Here is a 20,565-nt window from a genome sequence, read left to right as displayed (position 1 = left end):
ATGGGACTGGTAGGAGTGGCATTGCAATTGACATCAGTAAGGTGAGATCAATAACAAACATGAATCACCAACTTCAGAAGACATCAGGCGGTAATGGGGCAAGGAAACCACAGACTGTTGGGCAACCATTCATAGGAGCCTGTTATGCGAGGTTGCCAAAGCTCAAAGGACAGATTACACATAAGGAATGTGTTGGCCAATAATAATAGTGAAGCCCTGCACATCTTATGTTGTGATTCCAGAGCCAAATATTTACATTAAAAGATTTGAATCAGGCAATAACCTGTAGTTCAGGTCTAAATATGAATACAATCTGTGATGATTAATTATTGTAATTATTAGAAAATGACTTCAACTGGAAGTAGTAATAAATTCGTACTATGTCAGTACTTTCTTTACAAAGAATCAGGAGGTAAGGTCACTTGTCACTCAATCCGTGAGGTGTGGTACAAAGGTTTCCTTTGAAAACTGTGCTGTGGGAATAGCTGAGTCAATGTGTGGGATGAGCTTTGTTCTTGGCTCTGACTCGCACTTAATTGCTCGCACTCTCGATTCCTTATACCTGTTACAAAGTCTTTTCACCATTTACTACCTTCACTGAAGGTACTGAAAATTTTAACAACGCTCCTTTATTGCCATTTGTGGATTTTTCTTCTATCATTCCTGGTGAGTGTTTTTCAAAAGACATAAGTTCCTTTTACAAAATTTTGTGTTGATAATTAATACTTTTACAAAGTTTATTTTGAAACTTTTTTTTTAAAGGCCTTTCTCTTGACTGAATTGTTTGACTCCCACTTTTCTTCTGCTTGGAAATGACCGTCTCTGGCGCTCCTGTGGGTCAGTTCTCTGTGTGGGATTATGTGGTGTTCGTGGTCATGCTTCTCATTTCTGCATCCATTGGAGTCTATCATGCAATTAAAGACAGAGGCCAACAATCCACCAGCCAGTTTCTGTTGGGGGGCAGGCAGCTGAGGGCAGTGCCCGTGGCCATGTCCCTCACTGCCAGCTTTATGTCTGCGGTTACAGTAATTGGGACACCAGCTGAAGTTTATCGCTATGGGGCCATCTTCTTGATCTTCTGCTTTAGCTATGCCGTCGTGACCATCGTCAGCGCTGAAATCTTCCTGCCTATATTCTACAATCTCAACATCACCAGTACTTATGAGGTAAGGACAAAAAAATCATTTGCAAATCTCAATGAACAAATTTTACTTGTCGGACATCCACATGAGCAGGGGATCCTTCAGCTGAATATTGGAAAGACTGAAATCTTTGACCCTCACCAGGAATTCCATTCCCTCGTCACTGATTCCACCCCTTTCCCTGGTAACTGTCTAAGTCTGCATCCATTCATAATTTTGGCGTCCAATTTGATCCTGAGTTCATCTCCAATCCCACAATCTTCGATATCTCCCGTTACTACCATCTCTATAACACTGTCCATCTTCACAACTACCTTAATTCAGCTGCTAATGAAACCTTCATCCAGGCCTTTGTTACCTCTAGATTTGACCATTCCCGTGGTCTCCTTACCAGTCTCCTATCTGGCATCACGGTAGCATTGTGGATAGCACAATTGCTTCACAGCTCCAGGGTCCCAGGTTCGATTCCGGCTTGGGTCACTGTCTGTGCCGAGTCTGCACATCCTCCCCGTGTGTGCGTGGGTTTCCTCCGGGTGCTCCGGTTTCCTCCCACAGTCCAAAGATGTGCAGGTTAGGTGGATTGGCCATGATAAATTGCCCTTAGTGTCCAAAAATTGCCCTTAGCATTGGGTGCAGTTACTGGGTTATGGGGATAGGGTGGAGGTATTGACCTTGGGTAGGATGCTCTTTCTAAGAGCCGGTGCAGACTCGATGGGCTGAATGGCCTCCTTCTGCACCGTAAATTCTATGATTAAAAAAATCCTTCATAAGCTTGAGGTGATCCAAAACTCTGCTATTGTAATCTTAACAGCACCAAGTCCTGTTCACCCATCATAATGTTAATTTCTGGGACTGCAACTCCTCAATATCAAAGTTCTTAGAATTGTTTTTAAATCCTTCCATGGCATCACACTTCCTTATCTCTGTAACATCCTCCAGTCCTGTAACCATCCATAATATCTTGCAGCTCTGCTTTCTTCTGTACCCCGATTTTGAATGGTTCATTTTAGTGGCAGTGCTTTCAGCTATTTGGATTTTTGTTTATTGTCACATGTTCCGAGCTACAGTGAAAAGTATTGTTCTGCATACAGTCCAGACAGATCGTTCCATGCTCGAAAATACATAGGACATGAGATAGATACAGAATATAAATACACAGATATCAGATGAAGCATACAGAGCGTAGCACTACTCAGCAGAGAAGATGTGTGGAGAGGTCAGTTCAGTCCATAAGAGGGTCATTCAGGAGTCTGATAACAGCGGGAAAGAAGCTGTTTTTGAACCTTTTAGTGCGTGTTCTCAGACGTTTATATCTCCTGCCTCGTAGAAGAGGTTGGAAGAGAGAATAACTTGGGTGAGAGGGGTCTTTGATTATGCTGCCTGCTTTTCCAAGGCAGCGGGAGGTATATACAGAGTCAATGGATGGGAGGTGGTTTCGCTTGATGGACTGGGCTGTCTTCACGGCTCGCTGCAGTTTTTTACGGTCTTGTGCTGAGCAATTGCCATACCAGGCTGTGATGCATCCAGATAAGATGCTTTCTATGGTGCACCTGTAAAAGTTGGTAAAAGTCAATGTGGACTGGTCGAATTTCCTTAGTTTCCTGAGGAAGGAGAGGCGCTGTTGTGCTCTCTTGGTCGTAGGTTGACATGGGTGGACAGGACAGATTGTTGGTGTTGAGTACACCGAGGAATTTGAACCATCTCCATCCCAGCACTATTGATGCAGACAGGGGTGTGTACAGTAATTTGCTTCCTGAAGTCAATGAGCAGCTCTTTAGTTTTGGAGATATTGAGGGAAGAGATTGTTGTAGTTACACCACGCCACTAGGCTCTCTATCTCCCTCCTGTACTCGGACTCATCATTGTTCGAGATTGTGTCATCAGCAAACTTATAGATGGAGTTAGAGCCAAATTGTGCCACATAGTCGTGTGTGTCGATCGGGAGTATAGTACGGGGTTAAGTACGCAGTCTTGCGGGGCCCCGGTATTGAGGACTATCGTGGAAGAAGTGTTGTTGTTTATCTTACTGATTGTGGTCCATGGGTCAGGATGTTGAGAATCCAGTTGCAGTGGGAGGAGCCAAGTATAATAATAATAATCTTTATTGTCGCAAGTAGGCTTACATTAACACTGCAATGAAGTTACTGTAAAAAACCCCTAGTCGCCACATTCCGGCGCTGAGTCCTTGGGTTTGGAGTTTTAATAGGAGCGTTTTGGGCTCTAACCATGGATTTTCTGCCTAAATCTAATTATCCTCTCCTTCTTTGGGTCAATGTTTGAACCTACCTATTTGTCCAAGCATTTGGACACCTGTCCTAATATCACTTTAAATTTGTGGTAAATTCTTGTCTGATTATGCCCCTTTGCTGCGCCTCAGTACATCTGATTACTTTATAGGTGACATATAAATGCAAACAGGATCCTTTTTATTTCAAAAAAAATTATGTTTATGCAACCCCATCCAGGTGCTCAGTTCCAAAGTCCAATTTGCAGCCAATGTAACATTTTCAAAGTCATTGCTGTAACGCAGACTTGATAGCCAAACTGTGCAGCATAAGTTTCCACAAACACCACTGACATACAAGATCAGATAATTAAAGGCGATGATAGGTTTGTTAGAGATAAACTATTTCCTTTCGTGGGGGAATCCAGAGCAAAGCAGCAAAACTTACAATTAATGGCAGGCTGTTCAGAGGTGATGTCAGAAAGTACAATGTGAAGTGAAAATCTCGGGCGAAATTCTCCGGTATCCCGGCGCAAGTCAGTCGGGCATCGCGCCGCCCCAAATGTGCGGAATCCTCCGCATTTTTGGGGGCCGAGCCCTAACCTTGAGGGGCTAGGCCCGCGCCGGACGAATTTCCGCCCTGCCAGCTGGCAGAAAAAGCCATTGGTGCCCTGCCAGCTGGCGCGGAAATGACATCTCTGGGCGGCGCATGCGCGGGAGCGTTAGCAGCCGCTCACGGCATCCCCGCGCATGCGCAGTGGAGGGGGTCTCTTACGCCTCCACCATGGTGGAGACCGTAGCGAAGGCGGAAGGAAAAGAGTGCCCCCACGTCACAGGCCCGCCCGCGGATCGGTGGGCCCCGATCGCAGGCCAGGCCACCGTGGGGGCACCCCCCGGGGCCAGATCGCCCCACGGCCCCACCCAGGACCCCGGAGCCCGCCCGTGCCGCCTTGTCCCGCCGGTAAGGTAGGTGGTTCAATCCATGCCGGCGAGACAGGCATTCTAGCAGCGGGACTTCGGTCCATCCGGGCCGGAGAATCGCGGGTAGGGCGCCCGCCAACCGGCGCGGCGCGATTCCCGCCCCCGCCGAATCTCCGGGCCGGAGAATTCGGCAACCGTCGGGGGCGGGATTCACGCCAGCACCCGGCGATTCTCCGACCCGGCGGGGGGTCGGAGAATCTCGCCCCAGAAACCTGGGGCGTCATTCTCCGACCCCCCGCCGGGTCGGAGAATGGCTGTTGGCCGCCGTGAATCCCGCCCCCGCCGAAGTCTCCGGTACCGGAGATTGGGTGGGGGCGGGAATCTGGCCGCGCCGGTTGGCGGGACCCCCCGCTGGATTCTCCGGCCCGGATGGGCCGAAATCCCGCCCAGGAATTGCCTGTCCCGCCGACGTAAATCAAACCTGGTATTTACCGGCGGGACCAGGCGGCGTGGGCGGGCTCCGGGGTCCTGGGGGGGGGACGGGGCGATCTGACCCCGGGGGGTGCCCCCACGGTGGCCTGGCCCGCAATCGGGGCCCACCGATCCGCGGGCGGGCCTGTGCCGTGGGGGCACTCTTTCCCTTCCGCCTCCGCTACGGCCTCCACCATGGCGGAGGCGGAAGAGACTCTCCCCACTGCACATGCGCGGGAAACTGACAGCGGCCGCTGACGCTCCCGCGCATGCGCCGGGAAACTGACAGCGGCCGCTGATGCTCCCGCGCATGCGCCGCATTTCTGCGCCAGCTAGCGGGGCAACACACGCCATTTCCGCCAGCTGGCGGGGCGGAAATCCCTCCGGTGTCTTTGGGCCGGCGCGATGCCCGTCTGATTGGCGCCGTCTTTGGCGCCAGTCGGCGGACATCCCGCCGTTGGGGGAGAATTTCGCCCCCCGCTCCCCAAAAAGTTAAACATTTCAAAACTAAGATTGATAGACTTTTGTTCGGCATGGGTTTTAGGATTGTGGAGCCAAAGTGGGTAGATGGAGTTGAATAAGATACAGGTCAGCCATGATCTAATTGCATGGCAGAATAGGCTAAAGGAATTGTATGTTTACTCCTGTTGCTACAACACAATAAACTGTTTTAATAATGTTGGTTAAGCAATAATTATTGGCCAGAACACCAGGGACAATGCCCTCTGATCTTCTTCAAAATAGTGTCATGGGATCTTAAGGCCACAAAGGAGTCCACACCGAGTAGTACAAAAAAACCTTTTATTGACAATCACAATTATGTACATCACACAGTAGATCCCAACTGGGTCTTTCCACTGCGGATACCTAACTGGCTGGCTTTATATACCAGGGGCGGGATTCTCCGACCCCCCACCGAGTCGGAGAATCGGCGGGGGCTGGCGTGAATCCCGCCCCCGCCGGTTGCCAAATTCCTCGGCACCGGATATTCGGCAGGGGCAGGAATCGCGCCGCGCCGGTTGGCGGGCCCCCCCCAGCGATTCTCCGGCCCGTGATGGGCCGAAGTCCCGCTGCTGGAATGCCTGTCCCGCCGGCGAGAATCAAACCACCTCTCTTACCGGCGGGACAAGGCGGCGCGGGCGGGCTCCGGGGTCCTGGGGGGGGGCGCGGGGCGACCTGGCCCCGGGAGGTGCCCCCATGGTGGCCTGGCCCGCGATCGGGGCCCACCGATCCGCGGGCGGGCCTGTGCTGTGGGGGCACTGTTTTCCTTCCGCCTTCGCCATGGTCTCCACCATGGCGGAGGCGGAAGAGACCCCCTCCACTGCGCATGCGCGGGGATGCCGTGAGCGGCCACTCACCCTCCCGCGCATGCGCCGCACGGCAAAGTCAGTTTCGCGCCAGCTGGCGGGGCACCAAAGGCCTTTCCCGCCAGCTGGCGGGGCGGAAATCAGTCCGGCGCGGGCCTAGCCCCTCAAGGTTAGGGCTCGGCCCCTGAAGATGCGGAGGATTCCACACCTTTGGGGCGGCGCGATGCCGGACTGATTCACACCGTTTTTGGCGCGATGTTGGACTGATTCACGCCGTTTTTGGCGCTGGTCGGCGGACATCGTGCCGTTTGCGGAGAATCCCGTCCCCTGTAACTATACATTGTTCAGAGGCCCCCGCTCCCTTAATGGGGTAGCTCATATTCTCCCAGATCCACAGGGAGTTCATTGTTCCGACCCTATAAGGTACTTATGGGTAATAACATCCCCCCACAAAGTCCGAAGAATCCTCTGACGTCTGTGGCACTTTAACCAAACCTCATCCTTTATCATGCAATGGTATCATTTTAATACCGCGGAGTGGACACCGGGTGAGTTCATCACCAAATATTTGTCACCGTAGCGAAAGATTGCAGAGTTTTGCGAATATGACTGTCAAGAGACTGTGAATCACTGGTTTTCAATCTGGATCTTTGCTGACCAACTGATCTCAGTTGGGATGTGGTTTGGCCTAAAGTCGGTTACCTGTATTGTTTCCTGGCTCAATAAGGTTTCCCTTACTCAAAGAGTGACTTGGAGACAGTCAGTATTTAATTTTCTTCAACTATTTATTAACACTATTCACATCCAAGTCAGTAAATTATTCTCTGGACACATAGCGCTCTGTTTTGCTGTCTTCGATCCTTTTGGTCATCTAACCCTGATGCCATGCTTACATTATCATTAACATGATGTCTAATTACCATAAACATAAAACCTTTACTCTAAATCTCCCCACAGGTATGATCTCAAAACTCTTAACCATTTACATTCCCACCATCTACTGCCAAAGTCATAGCCTTGACTGAGCCTGTCCAGTGTTTTCCAACTCCCTTTAATCTTGTCTTGAGCATTCTTGGTTGAGGCTGACATTCAGTTCATGCACTCGAACGTCATCCCTTGAGATGTTTACTTCAGAATCTGTCTCATTGGGCGAAATTCTCCATTATCGGCGGAAAGTCCGCCGATCGGCGCAAAAAACGGCGCAAATCCCACTTGCGTCACGTCATAAAAATGGGCCGATAGTCTGCGGCGAAATGGGCTAGCAGCGACGTAACGGGATCCGCGCTTGCGCAGTGGTTCACGCCGTGCAGCGTCATACGCGCTGCACGGCGTGACGGCTCATAAGGCCGCGCAGCTCCCCCCCACCCGACCGGAACAGCATACCGCAACACCCAACTTGATGGCTGGCCGTCGCTCAGCCCAGAGTTTCGAGTCACGCGATGTGGAGGCGCTCCTGGACGCGGTGGAGCAGAGGAGGGACGCCATGTATCCCGGGCACGGCCGCAGAGTTGCCCCACGCCACAGCCGGCGTCGGTGGTGGGAAGTTGCAGAGGCCGTCACCGCTGTGGCCCTGACACTACGGACAGGCACCCAGTGCCACAAGAAGGTGAACGACCTCGTCAGAGCAGGCAGGGTGAGCCTCCCCATATCCCCCCTCCCCCATATCCCCCCTCCCCCATATCCCCCCTCCCCCATATCCCACCTCCCCCATATCCCACCTCCCCATAACCCCCCTCCCCCATATCCCCCTCCCCCATATCCTCCCTCCCCCATATCCCCCCTCCCCCATATGCCCCCCTCCCCCATATCCCCCCTCCCCCATATCCCCCCTCCCCCATATCCCCCCTCCCCATATCCCCCCTCCCCCATATCCCCCTCCCCCATATCCCCCCTCCCCCATATCCCCCCTCCCCCATATCCCCCCTCCCCCATATCCCCCCCATATCCTCCCCCATATCCCCCCTCCCCATATCCCCCCTCCCCCATATCCCCCCTCCCCCATATCCCCCCTCCCCCATATCCCCCCTCCCCCATATCCCCCCTCCCCCATATCCCCCCTCCCCCATATCCCCCCTCCCCCATATCCCCCCTCCCCCATATCCCCCTCCCCATATCCCCACCCCCCCATATCCCCCTCCCCCATATACCCCCTCCCCCATATCCCCCCCATATCCCCCCTCCCCATATCCCCCCTCCCCCATATCCCCCATCCACCATATCCCCCTCCCCCATATCCCCCTCCCCATATCCCACCGTATCCCCCCATATCTCCCTCCCCCATATCCCCCCTCGCCCATATCCCCCCTCCCCCATATCCCCCCTCCCCCATATCCCCCCTCCCCCATATCCCCCCGTATCCCCCCCATATCCCCCCCTCCCCCATATCCCCCCTCCCCATACCCCCCTCCCCCATATACCCCCTCCCCCATATCCCCCCTCCCCCATATCCCCCCTCCCCCATATCCCCCCTCCCCATATCCCCCCTCCCCCATATCCCCCATTTCCCCAAGTGAATCCAGCCCTAACCTTAACCTCTGTAATGCACGCGCAACCGATGGCGTGCATTCATATACCTGCCTAACACTGTTGCCTTTTACCCCTGCCACCACCACCCCCCCCCCCACAGGAGAAGCGCGCACACAACAATAGGGAGCATGTGAGGACTGGAGGAGGGCCCGCTGATGAGAGGCCACTGACCGTACACGAGGAAAGGGCCCTGGAACTGGCTGGCGGACCTGAGGACCGGGAGGTTGCTGATGCAGAGGTCGGGGGCCCACGAGCAAGTGAGCCATCAACAGCCCGTCCCTATATCCCCCTCCCCGTATCACCTGATCACTGCCTGATGTCTAACCATGCATGCTTCATTGTGTATCGCAGGACCAAACATCCAGGCACCCATCCCCGCAGATGCACACCGCCCGCAGGATGCCCCTCGGAGACCACAGGAGACGGAGAGACCCGCACCCTCCAGCATGCGACGCCCGCAGGATGCCCCTCGCACACCACGGGAGACGGAGAGACCCGGACCCTCCAGCATGCGACGCCCGCAGGATGCCCCTCGCACACCACGGGAGACGGAGAGACCCGGACCCTCCAGCATGCGACGCCCGCAGGATGCCCCTCGCACACCACGGGAGACGGAGAGACCCGGACCCTCCAGCATGCGACGCCCGCAGGATGCCCCTCGGAGACCACAGGAGACGGAGAGACCCGCACCCTCCAGCATGCGACGCCCGCAGGATGCCCCTCGCACACCACGGGAGACGGAGAGACCCGGACCCTCCAGCATGCGACGCCCGCAGGATGCCCCTCGCACACCACGGGAGACGGAGAGACCCGGACCCTCCAGCATGCGACGCCCGCAGGATGCCCGTCGGAGACCACAGGAGACGGAGAGACCCGCACCCTCCAGCATGCGACGCCCGCAGAATGCCCCTCGCACACCACGGGAGACGGAGAGACCCGGACCCTCCAGCATGCGACGCCCGCAGGATGCCCCTCGGAGACCACAGGAGACGGAAAGACCCGCACCCTCCAGCATGCGACGCCCGCAGGATGCCCCTCGCACACCACGGGAGACGGAGAGACCCGGACCCTCCAGCATGCGACGCCCGCAGGATGCCCCTCGGAGACCACAGGAGACGGAGAGACCCGCACCCTCCAGCATGCGACGCCCGCAGGATGCCCCTCGCACACCACGGGAGACGGAGAGACCTGGAGCAACAGGGAGACGACACCCCCGTCACGTGCGGGAGCGACCGCCCAGCGATGAGGGGGGCAGCCACAGGCCCCCGTCACATCCGAGCCAGGACACCACTATCCAGGACACCCTTACCCGGGACACCACTACCCAGGACACCCCTACCCGGGACAGCACTACCCAGGACACCCCTACCCGGGAAGACGAAATACCGGACAGTGACTCAGAGTGGATGGGTGGAGACGAACCCTCACCCCAAAGTGCCATGGAGTCAGAGTGGGACGAAGAGCACGACACAACGCCACTGCTGTCACCAACACCCTCCACCATCGCAGAAACACTCACCACGGTTGGGCACTTTAGTGATGAGGCGTCTGGTACACTCACTGGTGCGCACAACACAGCCGTCCCGGTACAGCAGGTGGAGGTAGGAGCAGCAGAGGGACCGGGTGGTCGGAGGGCAGCCCAGGCCAAGCGAACATCTGCCGCCCAGATGGATCCCGGGTTCCTGCAGTTACCACACCCACACATAGATCCGATGCAACCACCGACACGGAGACGAGCGAATAGGGTGACGGGTGGCTTGCGGCGGCTGCGGTCGCAGGTGGAGGAGTCCACCCGCGTCCAGGAGCTGGGAGTGGTCCCGGTCATGCGTGCCACCCAGGCTGACACCGCACGGGTGGCGTCCGCGGTGGAGGCAATGGGTGCGACGGTGTCAGACATGGGGAACGGTTTGCGAGGCCTGGGGCCTTCCGTGCAGGCGGCGTCTGTAGCCCAGGAAATGGCTGCCCTCTCACAGGAGGCCATGAGCCAGTGCCAGCGCCAGATGGCAGAGGCGCTCAACGCCATAGCCCAGTCTCAGCAGGCCATGGCCCAGTCTCAGCAGGCCATAGCCCAGTCTCTGCAGGCCATGGCCCAGGCTCTGCAGGCCATGGCCCAGTCTCAGCAGGCCATGGCCCAGTCTCAGCAGGCCATCGCTGAGGGCATCGGCGCCAGTGGCCATGTGCGAGCCGGCGTCGCACTGTCACAGACAGGGTTTGACAACCCCCTGGGCTCCATGGCTGCAAACCTGCAGACCCCTGTCGATACCAGCACGGGCCTCCAGGACTGGCAGCGCCAGATGTCGGGGGCGCGTCGGATGGCCAGTCCGTTCGCACCCCCACCCATGTAGAGGCCTGGGGGCCATCGGGCACCCCGAGGGAGGAGGAGGTGGTGTGGTCCATCCCGGCTCCCTCTGTAGGGGAGGTCCCGGTACACCGCGACACCTCGGACTCCCCCCCTTCCGTCCCAGGTGCATCGGGTGGGCAACGGGCAGGACAGGCTGGCAGCTTGCCATCCCAGTCGCCCGGGCCGCAGCCTGGCCCATCTAGGCCAGGACGCCCCAGGAAACGGCTGCCAAAGGGATCCAGTGTCAGAGGGCAGGAATCACAGGAGTCCACCTCCAGTTCTGCTGTACCGTCTGGGGAACCACGTAGACGTAGTCAAAGGGCCCGTAAGGCCAAACAATTAGACACTGGGTAAGTTGGCACGGGTGCAGGGCACAGATGAGTTTTAGGGGCTAGGCCACGTGCATGAACTCCTTTGGTTATTAAAGTCAATGTTACACCTACAGAAGCTGCCTTTGTGCTCTGTCCAAAGTGTGCGGGCGTGTCATGTACGTTGAGCGCAAGTGTGTGTGTGACGGGTGGTCTTACCTCAGCCCCAGGTGAGTCTGCGGCAGCCTGCGCCGCCTCTCTGGCACGCTCCTCCTCCTCCTCCTCATCCAGGGCAACATAGACATGAGCGGCTGCCACTACGGCGGCCAACATCGCTGGATGGTCTGAAAACATGACGGCCTGGTGGAGGGGGGAGGGGAACGACGACATGTCATCATTGCCCATATCCCCTCCTTCCCCCAGCCAGGTGGCATGGACCGCATGGGTCCAACTGTTGGAGGCTGGCACCTGGCCAGGTGGACCAACTCATTTGCCCTCCCATCACCCACCCTGGCACGGACCCTCCCCCCAACCTCTTCCCCGGCACGGACCCCCCCCCAACCTCCACCCCAGCACGGACCCCCCCCCAACCTCCACCCCAGCACGGACCCCCCCCCAACCTCCACCCCAGCACGGACCCCCCCCCCAACCTCCACCCCAGCAAGGACCCCCTCCCCGCACTCCCCCGGAGCCCAGCCTACTCTAACCACCCCCACCCCCCCGCCGCCGCACACACACACACACAAGCCGAGACACACCTCTCCTCACGCAATCAGTCTGCGGCAACGCCATTTCCTGCCCAGAGCCAACCCCCCAGGCCGTCACTCACCTCCTCGCTGGTCGGCGTGAGCCTGGAGCACCAGGTCACGCCGATGAAAAGGAGGTTTAATTTACATCGATGTGAACGGTCATCACGTCGACTGGACTTCGGCCCATCCGGAAGGGAGAATATCAGCAGGCCGAAAATCGGCTGCCTTGCGCAGACCCGTGACATTCTCCGCGGCAGCGGCGCCATTAACGCCCCGCCGACTTTTCTCCCTTCGGAGAGTTCGGCGGGGGCGGGATTCACGGCGGCCAACGGCCATTCTCCGACCCGGCGGGGGGTCGGAGAATGACGCCCATTATTCGCCACGGTACTACAAGAATCATTGACACCTTGTGGCTTTTAAGAGTATCAGAGTCTTTCTTTTTCTATGGAGAATCCAAGTGGTGTTTGTACAAGGTATGATCGGGGCTGCTGAGTTTGCTTTATGGCTTTGGGCGGGATTCCCCACTGCTCGACACCAAAGGCGTGTTCGGCAATCGGGCGGAGAGAGGCACCAACGGCAAAATCGAGGCCGGCACCGGTTTGAGGCCGGTCAACCATGCTCCGCCCTCTCCAAAATGGCATCATCGTAACGCACGACGCACGCAGTCGCAATGCCTTTGGAGCCTAATTGGCCGGCTCACCTGCGATGCTCCGCCCCCGATGGGCCGAGTTACTGACGACACGGACCACGTGTTGTCCCACAAATCGAGAAAGTTGATGTTGGTTATGCTGTTGTGAAGGAAGTTGTCATCAGTAAGTTTGCTGGTGAAATGTCATTAATTAACAACGTCACCCTGCAATAGAGTAAATCTAACTCAGAGTAACTGTTCTTATTCAATTAAAATATGATAGTTTTACACCTCTCTCCACTTCGCCATTAGTCTGTGGATGGTTTAGTGAACTGGTCACATAATAAAATCCATATTTCACTGTGATTTTTCAGAAATGTTCATTCATAAACTGTGGCCTATTTCCTGAGACTACCTCATCTGGAATACCATGTGTGGAGTAAAATGTGTTTCAAAAGTTTTACCATAGCTTCAGTGGTTGTGGGTTGGAATCTGCTGATTTCCAACCAGTACGAGTGATACAAATTAGGCCGCTCGGGAGTAGGCCACTCAGCCCATCAAGCCTGCTCTGCCCCTCAAGTCGATCATGGATGATCTGATTGTAAGTCAGCCCATAGTCCTGCCTACCCCCAAAAACCTTTTACCATCTTGTTAATCAAGAATCTATTTAGCTCTGCTTTAAAAATATTTAAGGATTCTTCTTCCACTGACTTTTGAGGAAGAGAGTTCCAGAGACACATGACCCTCTGAGAGAAAAAGGTTCTCCTCATTTCCATCCTGAATGGGCAACTCTTATTTTTAAACTGTGACTCCCAGTTCTAGATTCTCCGACAAGAAAAACAGCCTCTCCACATCCACCCTGTCAATACCCCTCAGGATCTTAAAGGTTTCAATCAAGTTGCCTCCCATTCTTCTGAACTCCAGTGGATACAAACTTAACCACTCCAACCTTTCCTCATCAGACAACCTGCCCATTCCTGGTGTTAGTCGAGTAAAGCTCTGAACTGCTTCCAATGCATTTACATCTTTCCTAAATAAGGAGGCCAGTATTGTACACCAGTGTTTTTCAAACTTCTTTTCCCGTGACCCAATTTGCCAACTGGCGGACTTCAGGACCCACTTGATGGCCAGCATAGACGCAATGGGCCGAAGGGCCTCTTTCTATGCTGTAAAATTTTATGACTCTATGAAAGTAGAGAGATATTCAAAGTGCAGAGGGGAGCCACAAGGTTGCTGTCAATGTGTAAATTATGGAAAAAAACAGGATTTGCATTTTGCCAGCACCTTCACAACTACATGAGCACCAAGTAGTTTGCAGGCCAGCAGTTAGGATACTTAGGTTAATTTCCTTTTTACACCCGCCTGAGAAGTTGTGACCCCCACTTTGAAAAAGTCTGCTCTATAGGGGAGACAGATGTAAAATAGCAGTTTAATTTATATACCATAGCCTTGTATTCCATTACCAATTCCTCAGATACATTGGGCGCAATTCTCCCATCGGGAGAGTAAGTCCCGACGCCGGAGTGAAAACGGGAGTGTTTCACTCCGGCGTCGGAGGCCGCTCCAAGCCCCCTATTCTCCCACCCCCGGGGGGCTAGGAGCAGCGTTGCGTCATTTACGCGCGCCAGGCCTTGGCGCCGCGTAAAAGTGGCGCCGCGTAAAGGCCGCGTAAATGACGTCACCCATGCATGCGCGGTTGCCGTCCTCCCTGAGGCCGCCACGCAAGAAGATGTCGGATGGATCTTACGGGGCGGCAGAGGAAAGGAGGTCCTCCTTCAGAGCGGCCGGCCCCCCGATCGCTGGGCACCGATCGTGGGCCAGACCCCTTTTGAGGCCGCCCCCGGTGCAGGAACGCCTCTCCCCACCGCAGAGGCCACATCCCCAGCGTTCCCACGCTGTTCCCGCCGGCAGCGACCAGGGCAGTGGGTGCCTGGAAGAGGGTAGTGGGTGCCTGCAACTCGCTGCCGGAGGAGGTGGTGGAAGCAGGGACGATCGTGACGTTTAAGGGGCATCTTGACAAATACATGAATAGGATGGGAATAGAGGGATACGGACCCCGGAAGTGTAGAAGATTTTAGTTTAGACGGGCAGCAGGGTCGGCACGGGCTTGGAGGGCCGAAGGGCCTGTTCCTGTGCTGTACTTTTCTTTGTTCTTTGTTCTTAGATCCACGCCCCGACCCTATCCCTGTAACCCAGTAACTCCACGTTACCTTTTGGACACTAAGGGGCAATATAGCACGGGCAATCCACCTAGCCTCACTTCCGGTATGGACCATGGAGTAAGTGGTCACACACAAGGCAGCTCTTGCCCAAGGTTACAGAAAAGAGCTCTTTTTAATCAATACTGGGTGGAATTTTGATGTAAAGATGTAGGTGAATGTTGTTGGAGGAATACTTTCCCCCAGGAATGATATGTCTCTTGGTTACCAGACCTGGTGATGCACGATCAATTGCACAAAGACTAAAGTTGGGTACAACTGTGGTTTTATTACAGTCAGATGCGTGGCCTCCTGCTGCAGCTGGCAAAATGGCAGGGCACTGGAGGTCATGCATATTTATACAGTTCTTAGTGGGCGGAGCCAGCCGGCAGGGGCTCCCGGCGAACCTGTAGTGCAGGTCCTACCTTACATCCCCTAATACAGTCGTTCACCACATTCACCCCTTGTTAAACATGTGTCCGGCGGGGGTGACGTGAAACTACATACAATAGTGCAATTATGTACAGCGGTAGGAAAAAAAAAAGTCCATGTTGACGGTCCGGAGTCAGTCAAAGGTTCAGCCGGTCCGGTGCTTTGGTGCTTCGTTGGGAGCGGCGTAACGGTGGCGGTGAGGCGCTGGCGGTGTTGGAGGTGGCACCGATGGCGGTGGTGGTGGTGTTGATGCTGGCCAGTCATCGGGGAACTCCGGGAGCGTGCTGAAGTCCTCTTCGTCCTCTTGTGTGGAATAGGGGGGATGGTCTGGTGGGGTCAATGTTGGCGGCGCGGTGTGAGGGGGGCGTGGGGTGTGTTGGGGTGGAACCTGACAGCGCCAGGTCCCTGAGTGAGACAGTATCTTGGCGGCCGTCGGGGAACTCAACGTAGGCATATTGAGGAATGGAGCAGGTGAACCCTGTCCACCAAGGGGTCCGCCTTGTGGAGTTGGATGTGCCTACGGAGAAGGACCGGTCCTGGAGCAGCGAGCCAAGTGGGGAGCAACACCCTGGATGTGGAATTCCTGGGGAAGGTAAAAACACGTTCATGGGGTGTGTTATTAGTGGCGGTGCACAATAGTGACCGGATGGAGTGTGGAGCGTCAGGGAGGACGTCCTGCCAGCAAGAGGCTGGGGGGTTCCCCAGCACTCCGCACAGACCTGGCACTCCCTGGTGACTGTCCTTACTTCCTCGATGGAGTAGGGCAGATTGTGAGCTTTGATCAGATGATACAATCGAGTGACCCCCGGGTGACAAATGCTGTCGTGTAGTGTCCGGAGTCGGTCCACTTGTGCGCTGGCACATGTACCTCGGGAGAGGGTGTCTGGGGGCTCGTTGAGTTTACCGGGGCGATACAAAATCTCGTAATTATAGGTGGAGACCTCGATTCTCCACCGCAAGATTTTATCATTTTTGATCTTGCCCCGCTGTGTGCTATTGAACATGAAGGCTACCGACCATTGGTCCTTAAGGAGAGTGAATCTCTTACCGGCCAGGTAATGCCTCCAATGCCGCACAGCTTCAACGATAGCTTGGGCCTCCTTTTCGACGGATGAGTGTTGAATTTCAGAGGCATGAAGGGTGCGGGAAAAGAATGCCACGGGTCTGCCTGCCTGGTTTAGAGTGGCGGCAAGGGCGACGTCTGAAGCGTCGCTTTCTACTTGGAAAGGCAGTGACTCGTCCACTATGCGCATCCCGGCCTTGGCGATGTCAGCTCTGATGCTGGCGAAAGCGTGTTGTGCCTCGGCCGCGAGGGGGAATAGGGTGGACTGAATGAGTGGGCGGGCCTTGTCCACATAGTTTGGGACCCACTGGGCGTAATAGGAAAAGAACCCAGGCAGCGTTTGAGAGCCTTGGGGCAGTGGAGGAGGGGAAGCTCCATGAGGGGGCGCATGCGGTTGGGGTCGGGCTCGAGAAGTTCGTTTTGGACGAGGATGGCTAACGGGTCGTGCTGAACACACACTTATCTTTGTTATAGGTCAGGTTGAGAAGAGTGGCAGTGCGGAGGAATTTATCGAGGTTGGCATCGTGGTCCTGCTGGTCATGGCCGCAGATGGTGACATTATCTAAGTACTGAAAGGTGGCCCGCAAACCGTACTGGTCGACCATTCGCTCCATCTCTCTTTGGAAGACCAAGACCACATTTGTGACGCCGAAAGGGACCCTAAGGAAGTGGTAGAGGTGACCGTCCGCCTCGAAGGCAATGTATGGCCGGTCCGACTTCCAGATGGGGAGCTGGTGGTAGGCGGATTTCAGGTCAATTGTTGAGAAGACCTGGTACTGCGGAATCTGATTGACCATATCAGATATGCGTGGGAGGGGGTACGCGGCGAGCTGCGTGTACTGATTGATGGTCCACGACCATCCTGTGTTTCTCCCCAGTTTTAACCACTACCACTTGGGCTCTCCAGGGGCTGTTTCTGGCCTCGATAATACCCTCCTTAAGCAGCCGCTGGACTTCGGACCTGATGAAGGTCTTGTCCTGGCTGCTGTACCGTCTGCTCCTGGTGGCAAAGGGTTTGCAATCCGCAATTAGATTGGCAAAAAGGGAGGGGGGATCGACCTTGAGGGTCGCGAGGCCGCAAACGGTAAGGGGGGGATAAGGGCCCACCGAATTTGAGGGTGAGGCTCTGGAGCTTGCACTGGAAGTCCAGGCCCAACAGGAGTGCAGCGCAGAGATTAGGAAGGACATAGAGGCAGAAGTTACTAAATTCTACGCCCTGGACCGTGAGGGTGACTGTACAAAAGCCTCGGATCGGGACGGAGTGGGATCCGGAGGCTAGGGAGATCCTTTGATTGGCAGGATGGACCGCGAGGGAGCAGCGCCTTACCGTATCTGGGTGAACAAAGCTTTCGGTGCTCCTGGAGTCCAGCAGGCACGAGGTCGCCTGGCCATTGATTTTTACCGTTGTCGAAGCGGTGGCCAGGTTGTGCGGGCGAGATTGGTCCAGCGTCATCGAAGCGAGCTGCGGGTAGCCTTCGGATGCTTCGGGTGGCGAGCGTGTGCGGTTCCAATCTCGGGATGTCCGGAGACCCTGTGGCAGACAAGATGGCGGCGCCCATGGTGTGCACATTGCGGGGTCGGGACAAGATGGCGGCGCCCATGGTGCGCACATTGCGGGGTCGTGACAAGATGGCGGCGCCCATGGTGCGCACATTGCGGGGTCGGGACAAGATAGTGGCGCCCATGGGGCGCACATGGCCGAAGGGGGACAAGATGGCGGCGCCCATGGTGCGCACATTGCGGGGTCGGGACAAGATAGGGGCGCCCATGGTGCGCACATTGTGGGCTTGGGACAAGATGGCGGCGCCCATTGGACGGACATGGCTCCGGGAGGAGAAGATGGCGGCTCCCACTGTGCGTCTGGCGTAGGGGAGGGGGCGATAGCGGGCGCGATCGCAGCGACTGCGCGGGCCTGGCATACAGCCGCGAAGTGGCCCTTTTTACTGCAGGATTTACAAACGGCAGTGCTGGCCGGGCGGTTTTGGTGGGGGTGCTTCTGCTGACTGCAGAAGTAGCAGCGGAGACACCCGGGGTGCGCAGATTGGCGTGCGGCACAGGCATATTGGGAAGGCAGGGCCCCGGCTGAGGAGGTCATCAGTGGGGTCCAGGAGGGGTAGGAATGGGTAGAAGTGTGGGCAGCGCGGCGGGAGGGGTAAGATTGCACATTACGGGATGCGACCGTCATGGAGAGCGCCAAGGTTTTCGTCTCCGCCTGTTCGAGCGTGGCCCCTTCCAGTAGTCATTCTCGGATGCTGTCCGACGCAATCCCTGTCACGAAAGCATCGCGCATGAGGAGGTTCGCGTGTTTAGCGGCCGTAACTGCCTGACAGTCACAGTCCCGGACGAGTGGAATTAGGGTCCGCCAGAAGTCTTCGATGGACTCACCAGGAAGTTGCGAGCGGGTGGCAAGTACATGCCTGGCGAAGAGCATGTTCGCCTTCTGCGCGTAGTGTTCCTCAAGGAGTTCCATCGCTTTCGTGTAATTCGTGGCATCTTGGATCAACGGGAACACGCTGGAGCTCAGTCTGGAGTACAGGACGTTTATCTTCTGAGCCTCCATTGGCGCGGGATCCGTCGCGTTGATGTAGGCCTCAAAACATGCTAGCCAGTGAGTAAAGTATTTTCTGGCGTCGGGCGAGTACGGATCCAGCTGCAGGCGATCGAGTTTAATTCTGATATCCATTCTGTGGGAAAATCTGACTGTAATAAATTGATGCACGATCAATTATGCACAATGACTAAAGTTGGGTACAACTGTGGTTTTATTACAGTCAGATGCGTGGCCTCCTGCTGCAGCTGGCAAAATGGCAGGGCACTGGAGGTCATGCATATTTATACAGTTCTTAGTGGGCGGAGCCAGCCGGCAGGGGCTACCGGTGAACCTGTAGTGCAGGTCCTACCTTACATCTCCTATTACAGTGGTTCACCACACCCGGCAGAAACAGTGAGGGATTTGGTGCTGCAGCAAAGACAAAAGCCTCTTCAAGCATGCAGGTGGGGGAAGGGCAAGCTCAAAGGCTTCAAACTGACTTGATGGCCTTTATTAAAGCTGAATTCCAGCAGCAGAGGGAACAACTGCGAAAAGATCTCGCAAAGGCCACTGAAGAAGCGGTGACGAGACTTCCGGTGGCGGCCATGGAGGAGTAGGTCGCGCATTCGGCAGCTCCCGTCTGGAACGGACTCTCGGACCTTTTATCAGGAGTTTTCACGGACTATTTGGGGCAGATTGGTGAAACGAACACTGCTAAAAGGATTCCCTCTCTGTTGTATGGGTAGCTGGACCAGGAGTGGCCGGGTGAAGCGTTTAAGTCCCAACAGACAGAAGCGTGCGGAGCGGGCGCCGAGGCACGGCATGGCGGCCGGCATAGACCAGGGTGCATGGGCGCAGTGGTTACAGGAGCAACAGGAGTTCCTCAGGGGCTGCTTTGCTGATCTTAAAAAGGATATGCTGGCTCCAATGAAGGCATCAATAGACCAAATGATTGCAACTCAGGCGACACAAGGGAAAGCGATTAAGGAGATGGAGAAAAAGCTATCTGACCATGAGGACGAGTTGGTCGTATTGGCCCTTAAGGTGGAGGCGCAGGATGACCTCCACAAGAAGTGGCAGGAGAGGCTGGGGGACCTAGAAAACAGGTCCAGGAGACAGAACCTGAGCATTTTGGGCCTCCCCGAAGGTGTGGAGGGGTCGGATCCGGCAGCATTTGTGTCCAAGATGCTGAAGACGCTGATAGGAACGGGGGTATTCCCTCGACCCTTGGAGCTGGACGGGGAGCACAGAGACCTCGCAAGGAAGTCCAAGGAGAATGAACCGCCGAGGGCCATGGTGGTAAGATTTCATCGCTTCTCGGACAAGGAACTTGTCTTGCGGTGGGCAAAAAAAGAACAGAGCAGCAGGTGAGAGAACAGCGTGATATGCATCTACCAGGACCTGGGTGCGGAGCTGGCCAAGAGTCGTGCTGGATTCAACCGGGTGAAGGCGACCTTCTTCCGCAAGGGGGTGAAATTTGGGATGCTACACCCAGCGAGGCTATGGGTCACGTACAAGGAACGGCATCACTATTTTGAGACTCTGGACGAGGCGTGGTCATTCGTCAAACAAGAAAAGCTGGACTCGAATTAAAGGACAGTTAAGCTTTGGTGAAATGCGGCGGTGGGGCTGGGTAACACGGTACCGTTTCTAATATTAGATTGTATACAATGTTAGGTGCGTGTAAGGGCTGTGGTGGTGGCTGGAGGGTGCAGTGTTTTCGGC

At 55.6% G+C, this 20,565-nt stretch overlaps 1 protein-coding gene across 1 annotated transcript in view; it reads left to right on the top strand.

Annotated features, from left to right (window-relative positions):
- Nucleotides 1-480: 480 nt before the first annotated feature.
- The window catches only part of slc5a8l (solute carrier family 5 member 8, like), a 195,213-nt gene continuing 175,128 nt past the window's right edge, over nt 481-20,565 (top strand). Inside the window, exons 1-2 of the mRNA XM_072480642.1 lie at nt 481-666; nt 763-1,166. Of these exons, the coding sequence (XP_072336743.1) occupies nt 813-1,166 (354 nt within the window). The 5' untranslated portion in view covers nt 481-666; nt 763-812. The remainder of the gene's footprint in view (nt 667-762; nt 1,167-20,565) is intronic.

The sequence above is a fragment of the Scyliorhinus torazame genome, chromosome 17 (assembly GCF_047496885.1).
Source record: "Scyliorhinus torazame isolate Kashiwa2021f chromosome 17, sScyTor2.1, whole genome shotgun sequence".
In the NCBI taxonomy this organism is placed as follows: Eukaryota; Metazoa; Chordata; class Chondrichthyes; order Carcharhiniformes; family Scyliorhinidae; genus Scyliorhinus; species Scyliorhinus torazame.
The sequence above is the reverse complement of the archived record's forward strand: the minus strand, read 5'-3'. Positions and strand labels throughout refer to the sequence as shown.